Source organism: Glandiceps talaboti, chromosome 6 (genome assembly GCF_964340395.1).
Source record: "Glandiceps talaboti chromosome 6, keGlaTala1.1, whole genome shotgun sequence".
In the NCBI taxonomy this organism is placed as follows: domain Eukaryota; kingdom Metazoa; phylum Hemichordata; class Enteropneusta; family Spengelidae; genus Glandiceps; species Glandiceps talaboti.
The window spans coordinates 16,390,157-16,408,973 of NC_135554.1; the positions used below are offsets into that span (position 1 = coordinate 16,390,157).

The 18,817-nt window shown below is 35.7% G+C and overlaps 2 protein-coding genes across 5 annotated transcripts in view; both read right to left on the bottom strand.

Moving 5' to 3' along the window:
* The window catches only part of LOC144436628 (uncharacterized), a 41,271-nt gene extending 36,650 nt beyond the window's left edge, over nt 1-4,621 (bottom strand). For both annotated transcript variants that reach the window (XM_078125456.1, XM_078125455.1), the window contains exon 1: nt 4,509-4,621. In XM_078125456.1, the coding sequence (XP_077981582.1) occupies nt 4,509-4,556 (48 nt within the window). In that variant the 5' untranslated portion in view covers nt 4,557-4,621. The remainder of the gene's footprint in view (nt 1-4,508) is intronic.
* Nucleotides 4,622-6,734: 2,113 nt separating this feature from the next.
* LOC144436698 (AP-3 complex subunit delta-1-like) overlaps nt 6,735-18,817 on the bottom strand; it is a 45,014-nt gene continuing 32,931 nt past the window's right edge. For 2 of the 3 annotated variants that reach the window (XM_078125551.1, XM_078125550.1), the window contains exons 19-30: nt 18,588-18,742; nt 17,929-18,011; nt 17,582-17,777; nt 17,087-17,293; nt 16,062-16,169; nt 14,895-15,053; nt 14,311-14,358; nt 13,452-13,589; nt 12,883-13,023; nt 12,424-12,509; nt 10,637-10,844; nt 6,735-9,991 (exon numbers count right to left, since the gene is read on the bottom strand). In XM_078125551.1, the coding sequence (XP_077981677.1) occupies nt 9,896-9,991; nt 10,637-10,844; nt 12,424-12,509; nt 12,883-13,023; nt 13,452-13,589; nt 14,311-14,358; nt 14,895-15,053; nt 16,062-16,169; nt 17,087-17,293; nt 17,582-17,777; nt 17,929-18,011; nt 18,588-18,742 (1,625 nt within the window). In that variant the 3' untranslated portion in view covers nt 6,735-9,895. The remainder of the gene's footprint in view (nt 9,992-10,636; nt 10,845-12,423; nt 12,510-12,882; nt 13,024-13,451; nt 13,590-14,310; nt 14,359-14,894; nt 15,054-16,061; nt 16,170-17,086; nt 17,294-17,581; nt 17,778-17,928; nt 18,012-18,587; nt 18,743-18,817) is intronic. The other variant, XM_078125552.1, reaches the window with a different exon arrangement.

The window sequence follows — 18,817 nt, forward strand, 5'->3', positions numbered from 1 at the left end:
CTCATTTTAACAGTCTAGTTCACCCTATCTATAGTAAGATTTCATGGTCACCGTGGAGATAAAATTTGTGTAAACTTTGTCTGTAAATATCTCCCACTGTCCCAGGTACATGACAAATATACAAATCAATATAACCAGTAAAATTAGCCAAAATTTGATATCAGATCTTTTAAATTATCCACAGAATATTACAGTAACCGTTCTACAGTGAAATGATGATAATAAACATAATAATATTAATATTAATGATTATTGAAAAATGAAAAAATGTCTCACTTATGTTTGACTTTGGAAAGGGAAGTCAAAAAATTAAGTGTTTCACTTCAGCCTTCAGGTCTGAAAGTTATCACCAATTTAGTCTCTGTGATCAAATGTTTATGTTGTAACTAACTGTTTTTGACTAGCCGCAATTTTTGCAAATAATTTTTAAAATGATGCATTGAAGGTTCAAATTACTGTCAATGACATATGTACAGTATGCATATTGAAATTTTGAAATCTTGGAAGTTTTTTGTGGGTTTTTGAATTTGGTGTGTGACTAAATATTTCCGTCTTTATACTTTGCAAAATGCGACAAACAAAATTTTTTTAAAACTTGAAACCTATATATTTAGTTCTAAATCTCACAACAAATGAAATACATAAATGCAAACTGTATTTACTTATATTCCTTCTTTTTTTTTAAATTCTTGTTGTGATGTAACCTTTTCTGCACAAAACCTGTTCCCACTTTAGTACAGCAAAACTATTTATAGTGATTCCAAATGACAATACCTTTAAGTCAAAGCATGTCCTTGAAAGATCAATCTACTAGTACTCTGTATGCTGTCTCGAGATATTTCAATTCCTTGAAAAGATTTGAGAAGTGCTTGCGGTCAATCATCATTTCCTATTCAATTTCCTTCTTGTTCAGATTGTGTACAAAGAATTCAAGTATTGATGGAAAAAGAAAATTGGTTTTTCACAGAGAATGCATCACTTTACATGAATATTTAAAATCCTTTTGGCAATAACAACTACCAAACAAGGAAGCCGTTACACCTATATCCATATGCCCTCCTTATACTTACCTTTATCCACCCTAACACCTCTCTTTCTCTCTGAGAGAGAGAGAGAGAGAGAGAGAGAGAGAGAGAGAGAGAGAGAGAGAGAGAGAGAGAGAGAGAGAGAGAGAGAGAGAGAGAGAGAGAGAGAGAGAGAGAGAGAGAGAGAGAGAGAGAGAGAGAGAGAGAGAGAGAGAGAGAGAGAGAGAGAGAGAGAGAGAGAGAGAGAGAGAGAGAGAGAGAGAGAGATGTCTACATAAACTATTCAACAGGTGGATAGGCAGAATACCTAGAAGCTATCTCCTTATAAAAGGGCAATGAAACCATCCCTGGTACTTGCATATCTTAATCATCACTGGCATTATAACAAAATGGTAGCATCATACTCTTTGTTCAGGGCAAAGTTAGCTCTGACACTCAACTAGTGACGTAGTAGTGTTCTCACCGAAATAATCATAATGTAATGTGAACCTTTGACATTTCAAAATATCATTTTTATTATTCCTGATGAAAGAGCCTCTCTGTGCATTTTCATTAGCACAATCCTTACTTTAGTAAATTAAATTTTATTAATGACCACAAAAAAATTTAATTATCTTTATTAGGATCTGTGAAATGGTTATTAATGAACAACTTGTGGAGTCTTATGATACAGAGAGTGAGAGAGAGAGAGAGAGAGAGAGAGAGAGAGAGAGAGAGAGGGGGGGGGGGAGCTCATTCATCCTTTTCAAAATCTTGGTCAATTTTCAACATTTCAGACTTGGCAATAAGTACTATCAATGCAGAACGAAAACATTAGAAATGTACATACGATACTCAAATATTATTTGAACCCATGTAACAGTAAACCTGAAAAAATTACTTTTTGCAACATTTTCATTTCACTAAAATCATGACTGAAATATCTTTTCATTTATTCCTCTGCACCATAGCTAATAGTATGTTACATGGCTGACTAAACAGTAATATTGCAGAGCAACTTGTGTAAAGAAATTTATCAACATGATTTGCTGGAAGAATGTAAGCTGAATTTTTACTACCCCTGGTATTCGGTAAATGTTACAAAAATCTTCACAACAAATAAACCGGAGCAGATTAACAAATTCTTCAAAAGCAGTGATGGATAAAAAATATTGTTTATTTTTAACTAAAAAGCATTTTTATATTTGAACTGAAAGTGAAAATGAATACACAAACTAAAATAAAACCATTTTAAACTATGATTTCCTCCACCACCATGTCAATTACTGTATTTTGTAAACTGTTATTATGAAACATACATGGTTGAACACATTGTTAATATCAGACAACATAGAAGCCCTATAGTCTACTAGCTATGGTATTCTTTTATCCTACAAACAGTTAACCTGGAATCAAATACGGAAACCTGAGATCCTTTATTTTGCATGCTATGGAAAAACACAATGAAGAAGTAATTTCTCAAATTGCCTCTAGGGTTGGGTTAACAATAAAATGGGGGAGGCTGCAATGACGCAAACATGATAACTTATAGGGTTGGGGTGTTTTTTTTTTAAATGTTTATAGAGAAACTTTTAAAAATTTATAAACATACACACATAAACAAGGGAAGTTATACTTATCATGGAAATGTTTTGTTTAAAGTGAATTACATATGCTAAATGTCTGTGTTATATATTTTTAATTTTATATACAATTACAAACTAGCTATGGACAGTAATTAAGTTAAATCATACACAATTACTTGTCTGTGGTTAAATCTACTCATGTTTCCCACACACTTTATTTACAGTCTAATTGTAAACAAATGTATAAACGAAAATATAGTAAATTTACTATTACACTGATCCATGTGTATATATAATTAATCATATTTCATTTATATACATACACTGAAAAACAGATATACAATTTTTTTTTCCATGTGCATATTTGAAAGTTAACAATACACTGGTACATAGACTGTAAGTCACTAATCTGGGGTTCAGTATACATGTACATACATATTTAGGTAGCTTGTTACCAGTAGACACTCTACTCCTGCAATGTTATCTATAATTTATGTATGTATTTTAGCTATTAAACTCTGTCATATCACCACGGTTTCTAATGTATGGTACAGACATCTGTGTACAGACTCCTTTTCTACTCTACATAAATAAGTAATTTGCCTTGGTCTGTATCGGTACTTTGACATATTGTATAATTTTCATGCTTTCAACCTGTAACCATCTGTTACTGAAACCATATGGATTGCATTTTAGAACAAGTCAGATACATTTTTTCTGAAAAGACAGGCCATAAAATTAAAAACACATCTTGGCCTGAATAACAACTACAAAAAATTGACATTTATTTGTTTTGATAATTTCTGCCAAACCATCTTTCTATATTAAATGACTGTCTTAAATCATGTAATTGGTAAATAATGACTGTTGTTGCAAATAATAAATTACCATGGCAACAGTAATACTAAGTACTTGCCAATGTCATAATTTCATCATGAGTAATCAACCAATAGTCTTCTATTATTATATATAAAAATCATGTAGATATTATTTTATAACAAATATGCTTAATATTAATGATATTAATCTAAAACGAAGAATAAAGTCTGTCGAACTATGATGAACAGAGTGAGGCTAGGCGTGCGTACGCCCGAGGAATTAACGTGAACTGTTCGTACTTCAATGAGCTAATCTTACAGTAAACGAAACCTAGGTATTTCGTGTCTGGTTTAAAGTTACTGAATATTAAACTGTTTCAAGTGCCATATCGCCATCACTAGGAAGGTGTAACATTAGTTTTACAGTAAAATCGTTGGTTAAATAATAAATAGTTTGGTTTTACGAGACGAATTGAGAGCCTTGTCAATAGTTATAAAACTAGCAGTTTGGACGATCGTGACAGTGCAGTGCAGGAAGTGAACGTGGTGGTGACACCCAAACAATGTCAAGGCCCTGTTGACGGCGAAGAAAACCGTTAACAACATCGTGAAAACTACCAAAACACCTCAAATATAACAATACTCTTGACGATACACTGAACGTAGCATGACAACGAGTTTTATTACTAGGAAGTTCGTGTTTTCCCTGTCTACTCGAGTGAATAAATCTCCGGATTACATGTCCATCGTTTCACTATAACTGACGTGAAGCCCTGCTATTGTTTTCGGATTTTCAGTGTAAAGCTAAGAACTTGCTCTTTTCACTACAGGCAGGCATTATAGCAAGGATTTACTATTATTATTTATTGTACACGTTAATACCTCTTATTACAAGCCCGTAGGGAACAGGTATTAAAGCGTCTGGGCATACCATCTCAGGTCATGTATTCAAGTGGTAAAGAAATTTACAACGCGTGCGCCATGATTATTACCACGAAGATGGAACTCCATGTACGCGGTGCGTTGGGAATAATTTTCACAACCCGCTGTCGTACAAGGTGTTAGATTTTGCCAGTTATATTGATATTGACTCTACTAACCTGCTCCGATGGCGGCCGATCCAATGTGTTGCTTAACCGAGTACTCATTTTACACTACGTTGGGATCCATGAAATTTCTGTACAGCTGTGAACGGTGATCAAGTCGAGGATATGATTCGAACCTGCGCAGCGTGATGTTGTCAAGCTAGCGGTAGTAACAATGGTCACGTGACCCGGTCTCCAATAGCCGTTCAAACAAACACTGTCTATGTCTGTCACACTGTACATAGCCGCCGTACACACCTGTACAACGTACTGCACTATAAACAAGGAATGATCATGGAATGTCACTTTATTTTCTCTCTCCTTTTCCAATTTAATTATTCGCATTATGTGGGCAGTAGTAATACTATATGTTGCTTTGTCGCTCGATGTTGTTCAATTTGTTAGAAAATCCAATTTCTGTAAACTGCCCGCGAGGATTTTTCTTCTGCTTATTTACACTTCTTTACAGACATATTCACTTGTGTATTTGTTCTCGGTACATGGGGAGTTGATGAAATTATTTTCGCATTCTTGGTGTTGCAGTACAAACTGTCACGGAAACCCATGTGAACGGAAAGAGAATACCTTTGCGCTTGGACACTGTACTTGGAAAACAAGTTTAAAAATTAAAGAGAGAAGTGGGGAGGTTCATATACATCGCCGGGTGGTTTTACAAGAAGTTCAATATCCTGCTATGATACCTATACTAGCCTACCGGACCCGCAATGATGTGAACGCGGGTCTGTTTTATAGATCTATGGTTCAGTAACACATCAACTGAACTGTAATAGCGTTTTATTAATTACGCATATGTTTTATCTTGGTTTTCCACTGTCAACAAGTGTGCATTTTTTTTCTAGTACTTAATTGCAATGAATCCTTCGATCAGCCGACTAGGCTTTCTTCTCTTCTTCAAAAAATAGACTTCCAAATTTAAAAGAATTACTCTCAAAAGTAATGATATGAACATTTTCCTTCCATGTTTTCTTTATTACCCGTTTGCTTATTTATTCCAGTTTATCTTATATTTTAAAACAGAGAATCGAAGGGAACGATTGTTTAATGTTTTCACACAAACAAACAACAATAACAACATCAATAACAATAACAATAATAATAACAATGATATGATAATTCAGGAGACAAAGTTTGCACGATAAATTGATCGATGGGTACTTTCTAGCCAAAGTATTTCTACGTGTTTCCTATAGGGTAAACTACAATGTATATGTTGGCAAGAAAAATGCTATTTCGCCATACACCTAGTTAGCCATGGCAACGGACGTCGTCTTGCAAGTGTAAAATACTGATATAACATATTATGAATTTAGTGGATAAAATGTACGTGCACTGTATATAATAACACTTATTTAATACAGTAGGGCAAATGTGAGTCAAGGGGTTTGTTTTAGGTGGTGAACAGAGACACTTTCCGACACTAAAATTATGGCTATCAATAACCGTCGGATATTGATCATAGATGGCATATGTAATTTCACTCACTCAATCAATCAATCAATCAATCAATCAATCAATCAATCAATACACGTAATGCTATCTTTTGTATTATTTTTGTTTTGTTTTAGCTGCAAGAAATGTTTTAATTTCCCCTAGTGGGATGAATAAAGTAATTCTGATTCAGATTAACCAACCAACCAACCAACCAACCCACCAATCAATCTGTATTGAGTGCAAACCATCAGATTGTGAATACGGTACAGAAGAATCATTGTACATCCTTGTATTCATTGCTGATAAGAGTTAAAACTCAGTTTAGGTATGATTCTACATGTTGTAGTAGTTCAATGGATAAAAGTATGTATATATCGATATGAAAGAGGGCGCAAGCCGAGTATGCGTTTTTGGGACATCATTGTTGCTACATATTTCAAAGATACACTGTACTCGTGGTATTCAACATACTGACATATACTTTGAATTTGGATCAAGGTTATATGTATTTTCACTGTCCCAGGGTAAAAAAGCTCATTAACTCAGTTTGTACCACCTGAATAACACCAAAGACCACATAGTATAGACCACATGTGGTGGGTCAGAATGAACATTAGTAATGGTACATTTATCAGGCAACTATAGACGCACTTTACATGACAGACCCAGTTGATCCCCCCCCCCCCCGTAATAATTGTTGAAGGCGCCGTAAATTAAATTGACAGCGCCCTCAACGTCAGGTCACGATATAATGCAAGAATAAGGACACGCACACTTTTTACACCTGACAGAGATTTACTTTATTTTTCCACATATACACGATTTCTTTACGTTTTTATAATGTCTTATTTTCTGTACACAAAACACTTCCTATGCATGGTAGATTTCTTATCGAATATTTGCTATGACTAGAGACATCAACAATCTGTAATAATACAGGGTACTTTGTAACATAAACAATGGTCATTAGACACACACTCATATCAGTCACAATTTACTAAGATTTGGTGATATTCTCACAAATTTGAACAAATATTTGTAAAATTGATAACTCTCCTTTGTACTCAAAAAAAAGCCTGTATATGGACTTACAGGTATTTGATACTTTATTTCATTTTTGTCTTTGTCCAGTCAACAAAGAACAGACAGGATGTGATCAATCACATCACACCTTGTCTATCATTACGTAATTGTATATACTGTACTGCTGTGGTCAAAACTACACTGGTTCTCTGAATTGTGCTCTGACTGTAAAAAAAAAAAAAAATCTGCAACCATGGTGCTCTAAAAAAATACAAATAAAACTATACAATGTGGCATAGATTGCAGGAATCAGTTGATGTGATACAGTATCATCCAAACTCTGTACAAGACAGATGGGCAGATATTAAAAGGACTCGACTCTTAGATTGCGACTATTTCCATTTCGAGTAGTCCAAGGAAAATTACTACATGTAGTATATCACTGAAATACACTGGGAAATTTAATGCCACATCTTTTATGACGCAACCTAAATTTGAAATTTTAGACAGTCAGAACACCTGATGCTTTGAATGGGGCTCCACTGCATTTACTTACTGTAAAAATGCCGTTCTCAAGATTTGCTTAGTCTGGAATGTAGCTTACTACTCAACATTTTGTAAATTTATAGGTAAAGTACACAGCTTTGATTAGAATTTTTACATCTAATAACTTGGTATGGTCCATGGTTGACGTTCTGGTTCCATGATGCATTGCATGAGATGATGTCACTTAGGGTAATGTTACATTTAGGCTTGTTTTGTCTTTATTACATTTGAATTAACATTTTCATCAGGAAATGATGGAAAGACATGTTGACCTCTTTGATTATGAGTGATTTTATAAAACAGAGACTACACACCATCAATGAGAGGGAGGGATTTTACTGGTAAATCTTGGGTACAGTCAGGAGACAGCAATCCCCCCTGTGTAGCATGTGCAAACCCCTGCATGTACAGAATATATATTGTATGGGAAGACATGCAATACATCTTGGAACCAGCAACAGGTCTATAATGAACTATATCAGCCAAACAGAGTTACATTACTCTTCAAGACATGTATGGTGACGAACCTTAAAAAATAATAGACACTGAATGGTCTATGCAGACAGATGTGAACTAAGCAAGAGAATTCAAACAATCCGGTAAGATCTCGAAGGTAGTTTATAAACACTGATAAAACATTAACATAACAAGAGATATGACATGTCAGTATTTCTAAACACATGTCAAATGATATACCACAGATAAATAAAGCAAGAAATATTTTCTTTTCATCAACAAAAAAACCAGAGAAATATTAAAATACATATCAACAAAATGGAAGCACCACCTAAAATATAATTGTTAAAAGTACACAATAGTCTAGATTTAATGGGTCTATCATTACTAATGATAGAAAATCGTTCTCTCTGATCACTACAGCTGCAAGTCTGTATGTAACATTCTTACAGTACAAATCAAATTTTAAAGCAATGTCCATTTCATGCGGGTGTGACTAATAAAATGCTGTTAACAGAATGCCATGGTCTCTATGTTTCCTTACTCTTACTTTTTTTTCAAACGTATCTATAAAACTTGTACATCTTGCTTCCACAAGTCAACATAAATTGCACAGAGCAGCACAAACAAACAAATGAAATGCATTTTGGTCAACTATTCCAAAACACGACCATTACAACTATGAGAATTGCTCTTGCTCAAATAATCATGTTTGTTGCAGGTGTTAAATTTATACACTATCTTGCCAAATGTAAGAATACCCTGGTAACATCCTGACAAACTTGCTGTATTATTGTAAATCGCATTTGTCTACATCTGTTCTAGTAAAAGATATTCAAATTAATCACATGATGATTTGAGAGACTACGAAAACAAAGAATAAATAAATATTGTTTGAATTATGTAAGACGGAGAAAAAAGGCATGTGATATTTGAAATAGAACTAATTTTGTGTGTCAGGCTATCCATGACACTAGTGCTAGCATTGCATTCATTTTGATACACATATCATATGTACATACATGGTTGTAAGCTGACTTTAAATCACATAAGGTTTACTGCTGTATTGTTGTAAAGCATGGTATGGTAGAAGAACTGCATACATAGCCACTCAGCCTTCCAAAGAGGATGGAGATAGTCAAACTCTTTAAAGTGACTGGAGTTACTCAAACCCTCCCCTTCAAGGGTAGAGTCACTCAAACACCCCCCTTCAAAGTGGCAGAGTCTTGAAACCACCCTCTTCCTCTACTCTTCATCTCAGGAAGAAAAGATGTACATGTACTGACAAAGAGTCCTCAAGGATACATCAATATAATATCTCTATTTCATTATGCAAAACAAAAGAACGGCCAATATTGAGGGAAAAAATAGAGAGAGAAACCAGTTACATAGAGATATAGGAAGTCTACACTGGTATTGCTATCAAATGTAATGCTGATGTATATCTACAGTATATATGTATTGTGAAATGAACCAATAACTTGAGTTCAGAGTTCATAGGGAGACACACTATTGAAAATGTATGTGTCAAGCACCTCCCCTCACTTGTACAGTTCTATCTTCCATATATATCCGACACTGTACAGAAAGCAGGACCATAACACTATACATGGGGGGTGGAAAGGTCAAAGCTGGAGAACTCTTCTTAAACGTCTCCTTCACAAAGTAATTCAGTGAAAAAAATGCGTGCCCTACGTTCTAAACCAACCAGGAAGGATGTTGTAGGACTTGGAAAGATAAGCTGAAATGATGATTGATCCAGTATTGCTGAAGCAATTCTACGGAGTTAGGACGGTTTTCACACCAAAGGACATCGTTATTACACAGTCTACTGTAGTACTCTAGCACATAGACACATGGCATATAATGGGAATTTAGAGGGAGTAAACAGTTGATGGATTCAAATGGCTGCCGTTGATTTGTCTTCACTGTTGCGTCAAAATACTTTTAATTTCATCTAGGTAGTTAGATAAAAGTGAGCTCTCTGAACTTTTACCATCTACAGAAAGTCCACTGTTGGGCTGAAAACAAATGAAATGGTTTAGGTAGTTAGTATTGGTATAGTCTGTAATATACAGCATTTCATGCCACACTATCAGATATAGCCCTCCAATTGAAAAGAGAAGCCATTTGTCTTCTGTAACTAGTACAAGTTTTCCAGGACACATGCACTTTGTTATCGAAGCATGCACTATGTTATATGGAATAAAGCCTTGCATTCTTAAGATATAATGTAATTACTGAAAATAATTAATTATGCAAATGACTCATTTAATATTCATATGATGTTTACCAAAAACCAAATCATTCTTTGAAATTAATATGAGGAATATATGTAGCAAGTTTCATTAGAAACTGATGCAGTAGTGTTTGTGATATCACGTCCACAGACAGACGGACAGACAGACAGACAGACAGACAGACAGACAGACAGACAGACAGACAGACAGACAGACAGACAAAAGCATAACACAATGACAGGCAAAAGTTACACTACATGTATTACACAGTACTAAGCCAATAAGTGACCATGCCAACTCATTCAGTAACATAATGTCACCAACAACCTTTATCACTTAGTAAGTTCTGGACATTTTTAGGACAAATCTTAAGATGCAAGAATCCATTGAAAGACGACACTTCAACTAGTTTCTATGGCAACTTACCAATTGTTTAACAAGTATGCATATGTGATGTTGTTGTATTGTACAGCCATAGAAGGATGCTGAATTTTCGACCCTTTCAACCAATGACAAATGTCCATAGAAACACGCCTTGGCAACCACATGAGAGAACTCAGCATCCATAAGGGTTATTTTCATAGAATTTTTTTCGCCAACATCACCACTCTGAAGCAGCTCTGCAAATCTTTCACTGTAAACAATGATACCAATACTGATAAGGAAAAACCATACGTCTTACATGAGGGGGGCCACCCTCAGTACGGTGGACTACTTGAAATCACTGCTAAAGTGTTTGCTATTTTCAGGGATTCACTAACTCCATAGATGACAGCTGGTTTATCAAACTATAGTCTTACTGCAATGTGTGTCTTGTAAACTCTATCACATACTTTAAACCTATACTTTATATGTGAATGTTAGTTCTTGTAGACTGCACAGAGCAGACAGAAAGAAAGTTATCAAAATTATACAAAAAGTGGCTGACATATACCGGAGTTTTCCGAAAACTAGCCCTGGGCCACTATTCGGAAAATCAGCAAATTCAGAACCACAACAGAGGAACTAAATAGAAGCTCAGGGCGATTATTTGGCAGTCAACACTCAACAGCCATGTGGCTATATCATTACTAATGGGGACATACCAGTTTAGGGACACAACAATTAGGAAGACAAGAATAATAATTTCATTTTATTAAAATTCAAATATATCAAATGAAACATTTTATTTGCTATCATTCTATCAGCATTGATTGTATTGTTGCGTCGATGCCTCAAAAATAACCATTACAAATAGAATAGAATTGTCAATTGACTGAAACCAAGCATGTCAACTTTATATTTATTATTATAAAGTGGATATTGTTCAACTAAAAATAGTGTACGTCTGAATATACAGATTCATAGGCAAGATTCAATGTTTCACATTAGCGGGACTTGGGACCACTAATTTTTTCAGCAGGACCACTGCATTTTTTTCATCACTGGTCCGGGGACCACCAGTTCACAAAATGATTTGTTCACCCTGGATAAACTTGACATTAGCCTTGTACCGATCGTTAAATCTCCATGAACTCATTTATACATGACATTACACATTACTTCAACTCTCACTCGATGTAATTCACTTTGTGTGCACACTCACCATGCAAATTACCCTGACCTATTTTTAGACCCAGTGTGTCGCATTGACAGTGACGTCTGCCGGTCTCCATGAGTCATCTGCCGACTTGTTGATCGATCTCAGCACAAAGGTGTATGTACCTACCTTCACGATCACATTCTCCTCGTGTAAAAAACATCCATTTTTTATTGGCACTCTAAGTTTATGGTTTTTTTCAACAGAACATTCAAACTAAATAAAAACTAACATTACCAATATAACAAGGCAAAATTCTTGCCGTAGTGAATCTGAAAAACCCATTAGACGCCCACCCGCCAAATGATCACCCATGGGCAACTTTACGGATGGGCTTGTTTTCAGAAAACTCTGGTATATCATCATTATATCAAACACTATAAAACTCAAATCCTAGGATTTAGCTTAACGATAATTTCATCAGTATGGTTACTATGGTTACGATATGTAAATACTCAAATGGTGAGAACTTTGAGATCCATTACTGCGATCTTTGAACTCTTTCTAAATCACTGGTAAGTTTTGGTACATGGACCCCTGAACTCCATTTGTCTAACTTAGTGGTAGTATCTCACTCCTTTAGACTCTGTAACTCACCTAATCTAACTTCATACATTTCTTATACTGTTCTTACCTATTGCATGGTGTCCCTACAACATATGCTGACACTGGTAAATGTAACTTAAAATCTATCTTTTCACTGGTAGACCCTTCTTCATCCTGAGAACAAAACATAAACACAGTATGTAGTTAGAGATGTTATTTATTGGAGGATGCTACAGGTGAAACAAAAGACACTGACTGGTAACTGCTGTTTGACAAGATACTTTTGATGGCAAGTTAGTTATAGTTTCATATCCAAATAAATACTGACCTTATTCAGGTTTGTCAGTGTCACCTTGACCCACTGGGGCATTTCATGACTTACCTTAGTAGTCATGTATGCCAATGTTCCCTTGAGCCTTTGGTATATCTTGTGACTTACCTTGGTCATATATGTCAATGTTCCCTTGAGCCTTTGGTATATCTTATGACTTACCTTGGTCATATATGTCAATGTTCCCTTGAGCCTTTGGTATATCTTATGACTTACCTTGGTCATATATGTCAATGTTCCCTTGAGCCTTTGTGGCATATTGATGCTTTCTACGGTGAATGCAAACTGGCCTTCATTAGCTGCTCCTGGTGGAAGTTGGAACGGCACTTTAATGCCATCATGTGGGTCTGCCCCAATCTATAGGGAGAATAGTAATAAGTCAACATCACTGAAGTGTATTACAAAGGTCCAGATCAGAGAGATAAGGATTTTGTGTGTAACACAAAGTTGTTGCCATTCATTCGTCTTTGCAAATATTGAAGCCAGGCAAAAGAAATATCGAATATCTTTTTATAAAAAAACAAAAACATCACAAATATATGTGATATATCTATTGCATATTGAAAGTTGTAGTTCTTTGAAAAAGTCTCTTCAATCTCTAGATGACCTTATTCAATGAAAAGGTCTCTAAAATCTCAGGAGGGAGCCCTCCATCAGAAAGGTGTTCTTAGGTGCAAGACAATACAAAGATCAGACTCTAGAGGGCGCAATTCACAAGAGGTAAACTCTTCCATGTCAAAACATTTGACATCACTCAATACAGAAATAAGTCAGTGTCTACTCACCTCTCTTACAAGTTTTGTATTCAGTGAATCTAGCACATTGAAATCTAATGACTTGAGATGTTTATCAGATAAATTACTAAAGATAACAGACACTATAACTTGATTACTCTGTGTTGATGACACTCTTGTCTCATACATCTACAGGAATACAATAGAAATAGACAAACATGAGGCAGTGAAACACTGAACGGTCCAAACTAATGATCATAAGGATGGCCTTAGTTGATTCTTTGTTTCTTATGCCCAACATACCCTTTATATCTTAAATCTGGTGAATTTATGTTTAAATATCAGCATTCTCTATGGCAGGATTTGACAAAATTTACAACATCTCTGGCTATAAGATGGCAACCTGACAAGCATATATCTGAATATAAATTAATGTTTATTGCTGAAATTTTGGATTTTTATAACAATAAAACAAATGTTTCACAGTTCCTTCTGACTTTAATTGTCATCCAGAATGTTAAAGTACAATTATGAATTGAAAGTATCACTAACATGTATAGATACACTCACCGGTATTTTTGTAAGATATATACTTTTTTTTTACAAAAATCAACTGACCAACCGATCCATTATTTTAAAAGTATCATGATGAAAAACATAAAATTATCTATGTTCCTATCAATGAAGTTTGTTATGTGGTTGTATAATTTTAATTGCAACCATGCAGTTTTCATCTGTTTTTATTTATTAGTAATTTGTAGATGAAGCCAATGTCAGTCCAAATGTAGTCAGTCATAATGGGCACAAATAAATGTTTATGCTTGGACTTTGATGAATATGTAACAGCTGGTTTTTGCTAGACTTCTGACTTTAACTGTGATAAACAAGAGAAAAATCAAAACTAACTTACCATCTTGATGTATTCACTTACACCTAAAAGTTTATAACTGGACATTGGCTGAAGTAAAGAAGACAAAGATAAAATGCTGGATTAGTATCAATCACTTAGTGAAATCATTTCAATTCCTAGACTAGATATTACAGTCAACAGGTTGGGAAAACTAGATTTATTAATTAATATGTACATACTGGCAGTGGTGTTTCTGGTATAACAGGTTCAGGCGTCACTGTTTCTACTGGGGGTGGGGGTGGGAGTGGGAGTGGGGATGGGGGTATTTGCTTGTACACAAAAAACACAAGTTGGGAAAAGCTGGTTTAATCAATGAATATGTACATACTGGCAGTGGTGTTTCTGGTATAACAGGTTCAGGTGTCACTGTTTCTACTGGGGGTGGGGGTGGGGGTGAGGGGTATTTGTTTGTACACAAAAAACACAAACTGGATTTATTAATGAACATGTACATACTGGCAGTGGTGTTTCTGGTATAATAGGTTCAGGTGTCACTGTTTCTACTGGGGGTGGGGGTGGGGGTGTGGGGTATTTGTTTGTACACAAAAAACACAAACTGGATTACTTAATGAATATGTACATACTGGCAGTGGTGTTTCTGGTATAACAGGTTCAGGTGTCACTGTTTCTACTACTCTCACTTCTTCATCTTCACTAACTTCTTCCCTGTGCTTTTTCTTCTTCTTTTCTTTCTTTTCCTTTTTATCTTTCTTTGCCTTCTTTTCTTTTTTCCTCTTGTGTTTCTGATGATGGAACATTTAAGAAGGATAAAATGAGATAACGATGTACCCATATGTATACTGTGTTAGATGTGTATATTTTTGACCAGGATTTAAAGTACCCATATGACTGCAGGATCTACATTGTATCTCATTTACTGTACATGTTTGAGAATGTATGCAAGATTAAAGTGTGTGGTGTCCGTGTGTGTATGAGTGTGTGTTTGTGTGTAATGTGTGCATCTGTCTGTCTGTCTGTCTGTCTGTCTGTCTGTCTGTCTGTCTGTCTGCCTGCCTGCCTGCCTTCCTGCCTGTCAGCCTGCCTGCCTGCCTGTTACAAAAGGGGTATAGATAGGTTCTTCTTGCATTAATATTAATACAAATGTATATCTTTTAAAAGTTTGATGCCACATTACAGAATCAAATATGACCTGTGGTTACAATTCAGGTTCAAAGTTCTCTACTGATTGAGAAAACTATAACCTATACTGTCACAACTAATGATCCATTCTTCAAGCAGAATGTTGACAAAACTTTCCCTCAAGTTTCTTCTCAGCCTTTTCCACCACGTGTCTTTCCTACTTCAGATATGTGTACACAAAATCATACCCTTTTTAGTTTTTACTAGATTTTGCATCTTTTGACAAGTCACTTGTAGAGGACCTTGACCACGATTTACTTCTATAATTATACGTATGTGTTCAGCAAAAGTAAGTAAATTTTCAGCAAACATTTGTTGAACAGGGAACTATCAGGTGAAGTCAATGAAGCTGTTCTTGCAAAAAGCTGTTCTTACACAAGTTGAAACCCTGCTGGAGAGAGAGAGAGAGGTAGGGAGGGCAGATAAGAACAGCTAAACACCCTCCCCACAGTTATTGTTTTGGGGCGATTCTATTAAAAACATCATTTTTGGTCTGAAATTTATGAAAACCACAACTCTGCCTGTTGGCTGCACCTCAACTATTTCAAATTTTTGAGTATACTGGTAAAAGAAGATGTAGAATTTTAGGGTTTGGCCTTGACTTGACTTACTTCTTCCACTACTGTATCTTCTACAGTATCTTCCTTGACTGGTGATGACTGTTCTGTCAGCTTTGTTGCAGCATCATTACCAGATAACCAGAAATTAATATCATCCAGCTACCATTACAAAAGATACCACAACAGAAAGAAAAAAACACTGAAGACAACATTGACAAGCATTCCATTGCCCAAGCTAGACATGCAGTTATGTGGGGGGTGGGGGGAGGGGGAAGGGAGTGTCAGAAAATAAACGCATTTCATGCGGCATGTGTATGGGATTGTACGGATGGATAGATAGATGGATGGGTACAATCTCAGAACATACACTGGGTGACAAGGGAAACATGGGAATCACTGTAACAATGCAACCAATTGTGAAAGGGAGGAGATATCATAGTAGTGGCTGTGTCAATTTATAGACCAAATCACAGTTCAACAGATTCATTCTTTTAGATTCAAAATCTTTCAAAGTGAAATGATGCATGTATCAAAGCTTGCAACTTGACTTGCCGAGTGCTGCTTATTATTATTATTTTTAGTAACTTGCAGTGTTTTGTAAAATAAGGCTGGGGTTCACCAAGAACACTGTACAGCAACAACAACATGGACAACATTGTACATGACATAATTTATACAAACATCCAGACAATGAATAACTGTATACATTTATACATATTGTATATTGTAGAAACAATTTATGATATCACAAAGTAAATGTACATAAAAATGCCAATTTTTTTTCTTCAAATTTTAACTCTGAAGCATTTGTTCTCCCTGGGTTATGTTTACCAAACGTCTCCAAATTCATTTCTTATATTTGTTTCTGCATGAAAACAATACACTAATACTGTTAGCAAAATCTATACCATTTTGGTGTATCAACAAACTATATGTCAGCCACATTTGTATACCTCCATGTAGTAACTAGAAGATGATGGGAAATACACAAAAGTAAGACGGAAGAGAAAAGAAGTGATTTTGAAAGGAGAAAAAAGGTAGAATTTGATAACAAATCCATAACATGTTATTTTTACCTGTCCCTTTAATTTATCATTGGTATCATTTTCTAATGTCTTAGCAACAGGTGAAGGAGGTGGTGTAACTGGTGATGCCTTCTCTAGTTGTTCAGCCTCTGTGGTTTTAGAGAGTTCTTCCTCACCATCACCCATCAAATTCTCCTCTACTGTTGGTGTACCTTCATCTCTGTTTTCCTCTGCAGCCTTCTTCTTCTTTTTCTTTTCCTAGTTTCAACATAAATGATATTCTACTTTAAACAGAATCTATTCTATTGGGAACTCTTTGTCATTTGATATTTCCCTTGTCATTATAAACAAGCATTTGAAGAATTTAAATACTTAGATTGCAAACCATTACCATGAGCTACTCGTGACCAAGTTTGATCATGAAAATCCCTGAATCAATTCACCATCTTGTCAACCAAAATAAGTAGTTGTAATTTGCATGATGGCACACCTAAGTGGTACCGGTAGGAGGCTAATTTAGAGAATACAACCAGATATAAAACACACCTTTCTGTCTTTCTTATCTTTTTTCTTTTCTTTCTCTCCTCTCTTCTTGTGATGATGGTGATGGTGGTGTTTTCTTTCAGGTTTGTCTCCGTCATCTTCAGATTTAGTATTAGAAATCTTTAAGCCAGCACTAATGGATGATGTGTCTACTACTCGGTGAGTCCTCACAGGTAACTTTTCTGACACGTCTAATGGTCTGTGGTAAAATATATAATAATAATAATACAAATAAGTTGATAGAAAAACACACACGGATTTCTCAAGATATTGGGTCCATCATTCAAAGTCAGTTGTTGCTTCTGATCACTGAAACTTACAACTTTATGAATTCAAAATGATCCACTTACTTATCTATATCAATATCAGCCAGTGCTCTGTGAGGATCATCTGGGTCTATGTGTTCTTCTTCACCATCACTTACTGTAGCCCCCTACAATATGTAATCAATCAACAATTGAACAATTCAGATAAGAATAACCTTGTTTGTTGTCTGTCTTGTCTATAAGTCTAATCATCTGTCCATCTGTCTGGCCGTCTGTCTGTTTTAGCCTGTCTGTTAAAGTTTGATCATCTGCCTGTCTGTACATCCATCTATCCGTCCGTCCATCTGTGGGTGTTACCCTGTCGATTAAGTTTGATCATCTACCTATCTGTTTGTTTGTCTGTGTATGTCTGTCTGTCTGTCTGTCTGTCTGTCTGTCTGTCGGTCAGTCAGTCTCCCTCTGTCTGTTAAACTGCCTGTCTGCTTGTCTGAGCATCTCTCTGCCTTCCTGTTTGTCTGTCTGTCTGTCTCTCTGTCTGTCTGTCTCTCTGCTTGTTAGTCTGTCTGATAAACTGCCCATGTCTGTTCATCTGTCTGCTTGTCTGATCATCTCTCTCTGCCTTCCTATCTGTCGGTCTGTCGGTCTGTCTGTCTGTCTGTCTGTCTGTCTGTCTGTCTGTCTGTCTGTCTGTCTGTCTGTCTGTCTGTCTGTCTGTCTGTCTGTCTACAAACGCCAGTCCTTACCTCTGGCATATCCACTGTAGTATCTACTTCATGCATTACAGGAATATCTTCATCAGAGTCTGTATCTCTTCCTTTCTTTCCCTTCTTCTTCTTCTTCTTCTTTCTTTTCAGTCTCCTGGATTCATCTTTGAGGTATTTGTCTGTCACCATCATTCCTACATTAAACATTACCAATTTGAAAGTACTTCATTTTAGTATTGATAGGTATCTCACAGTTATACAGACACATC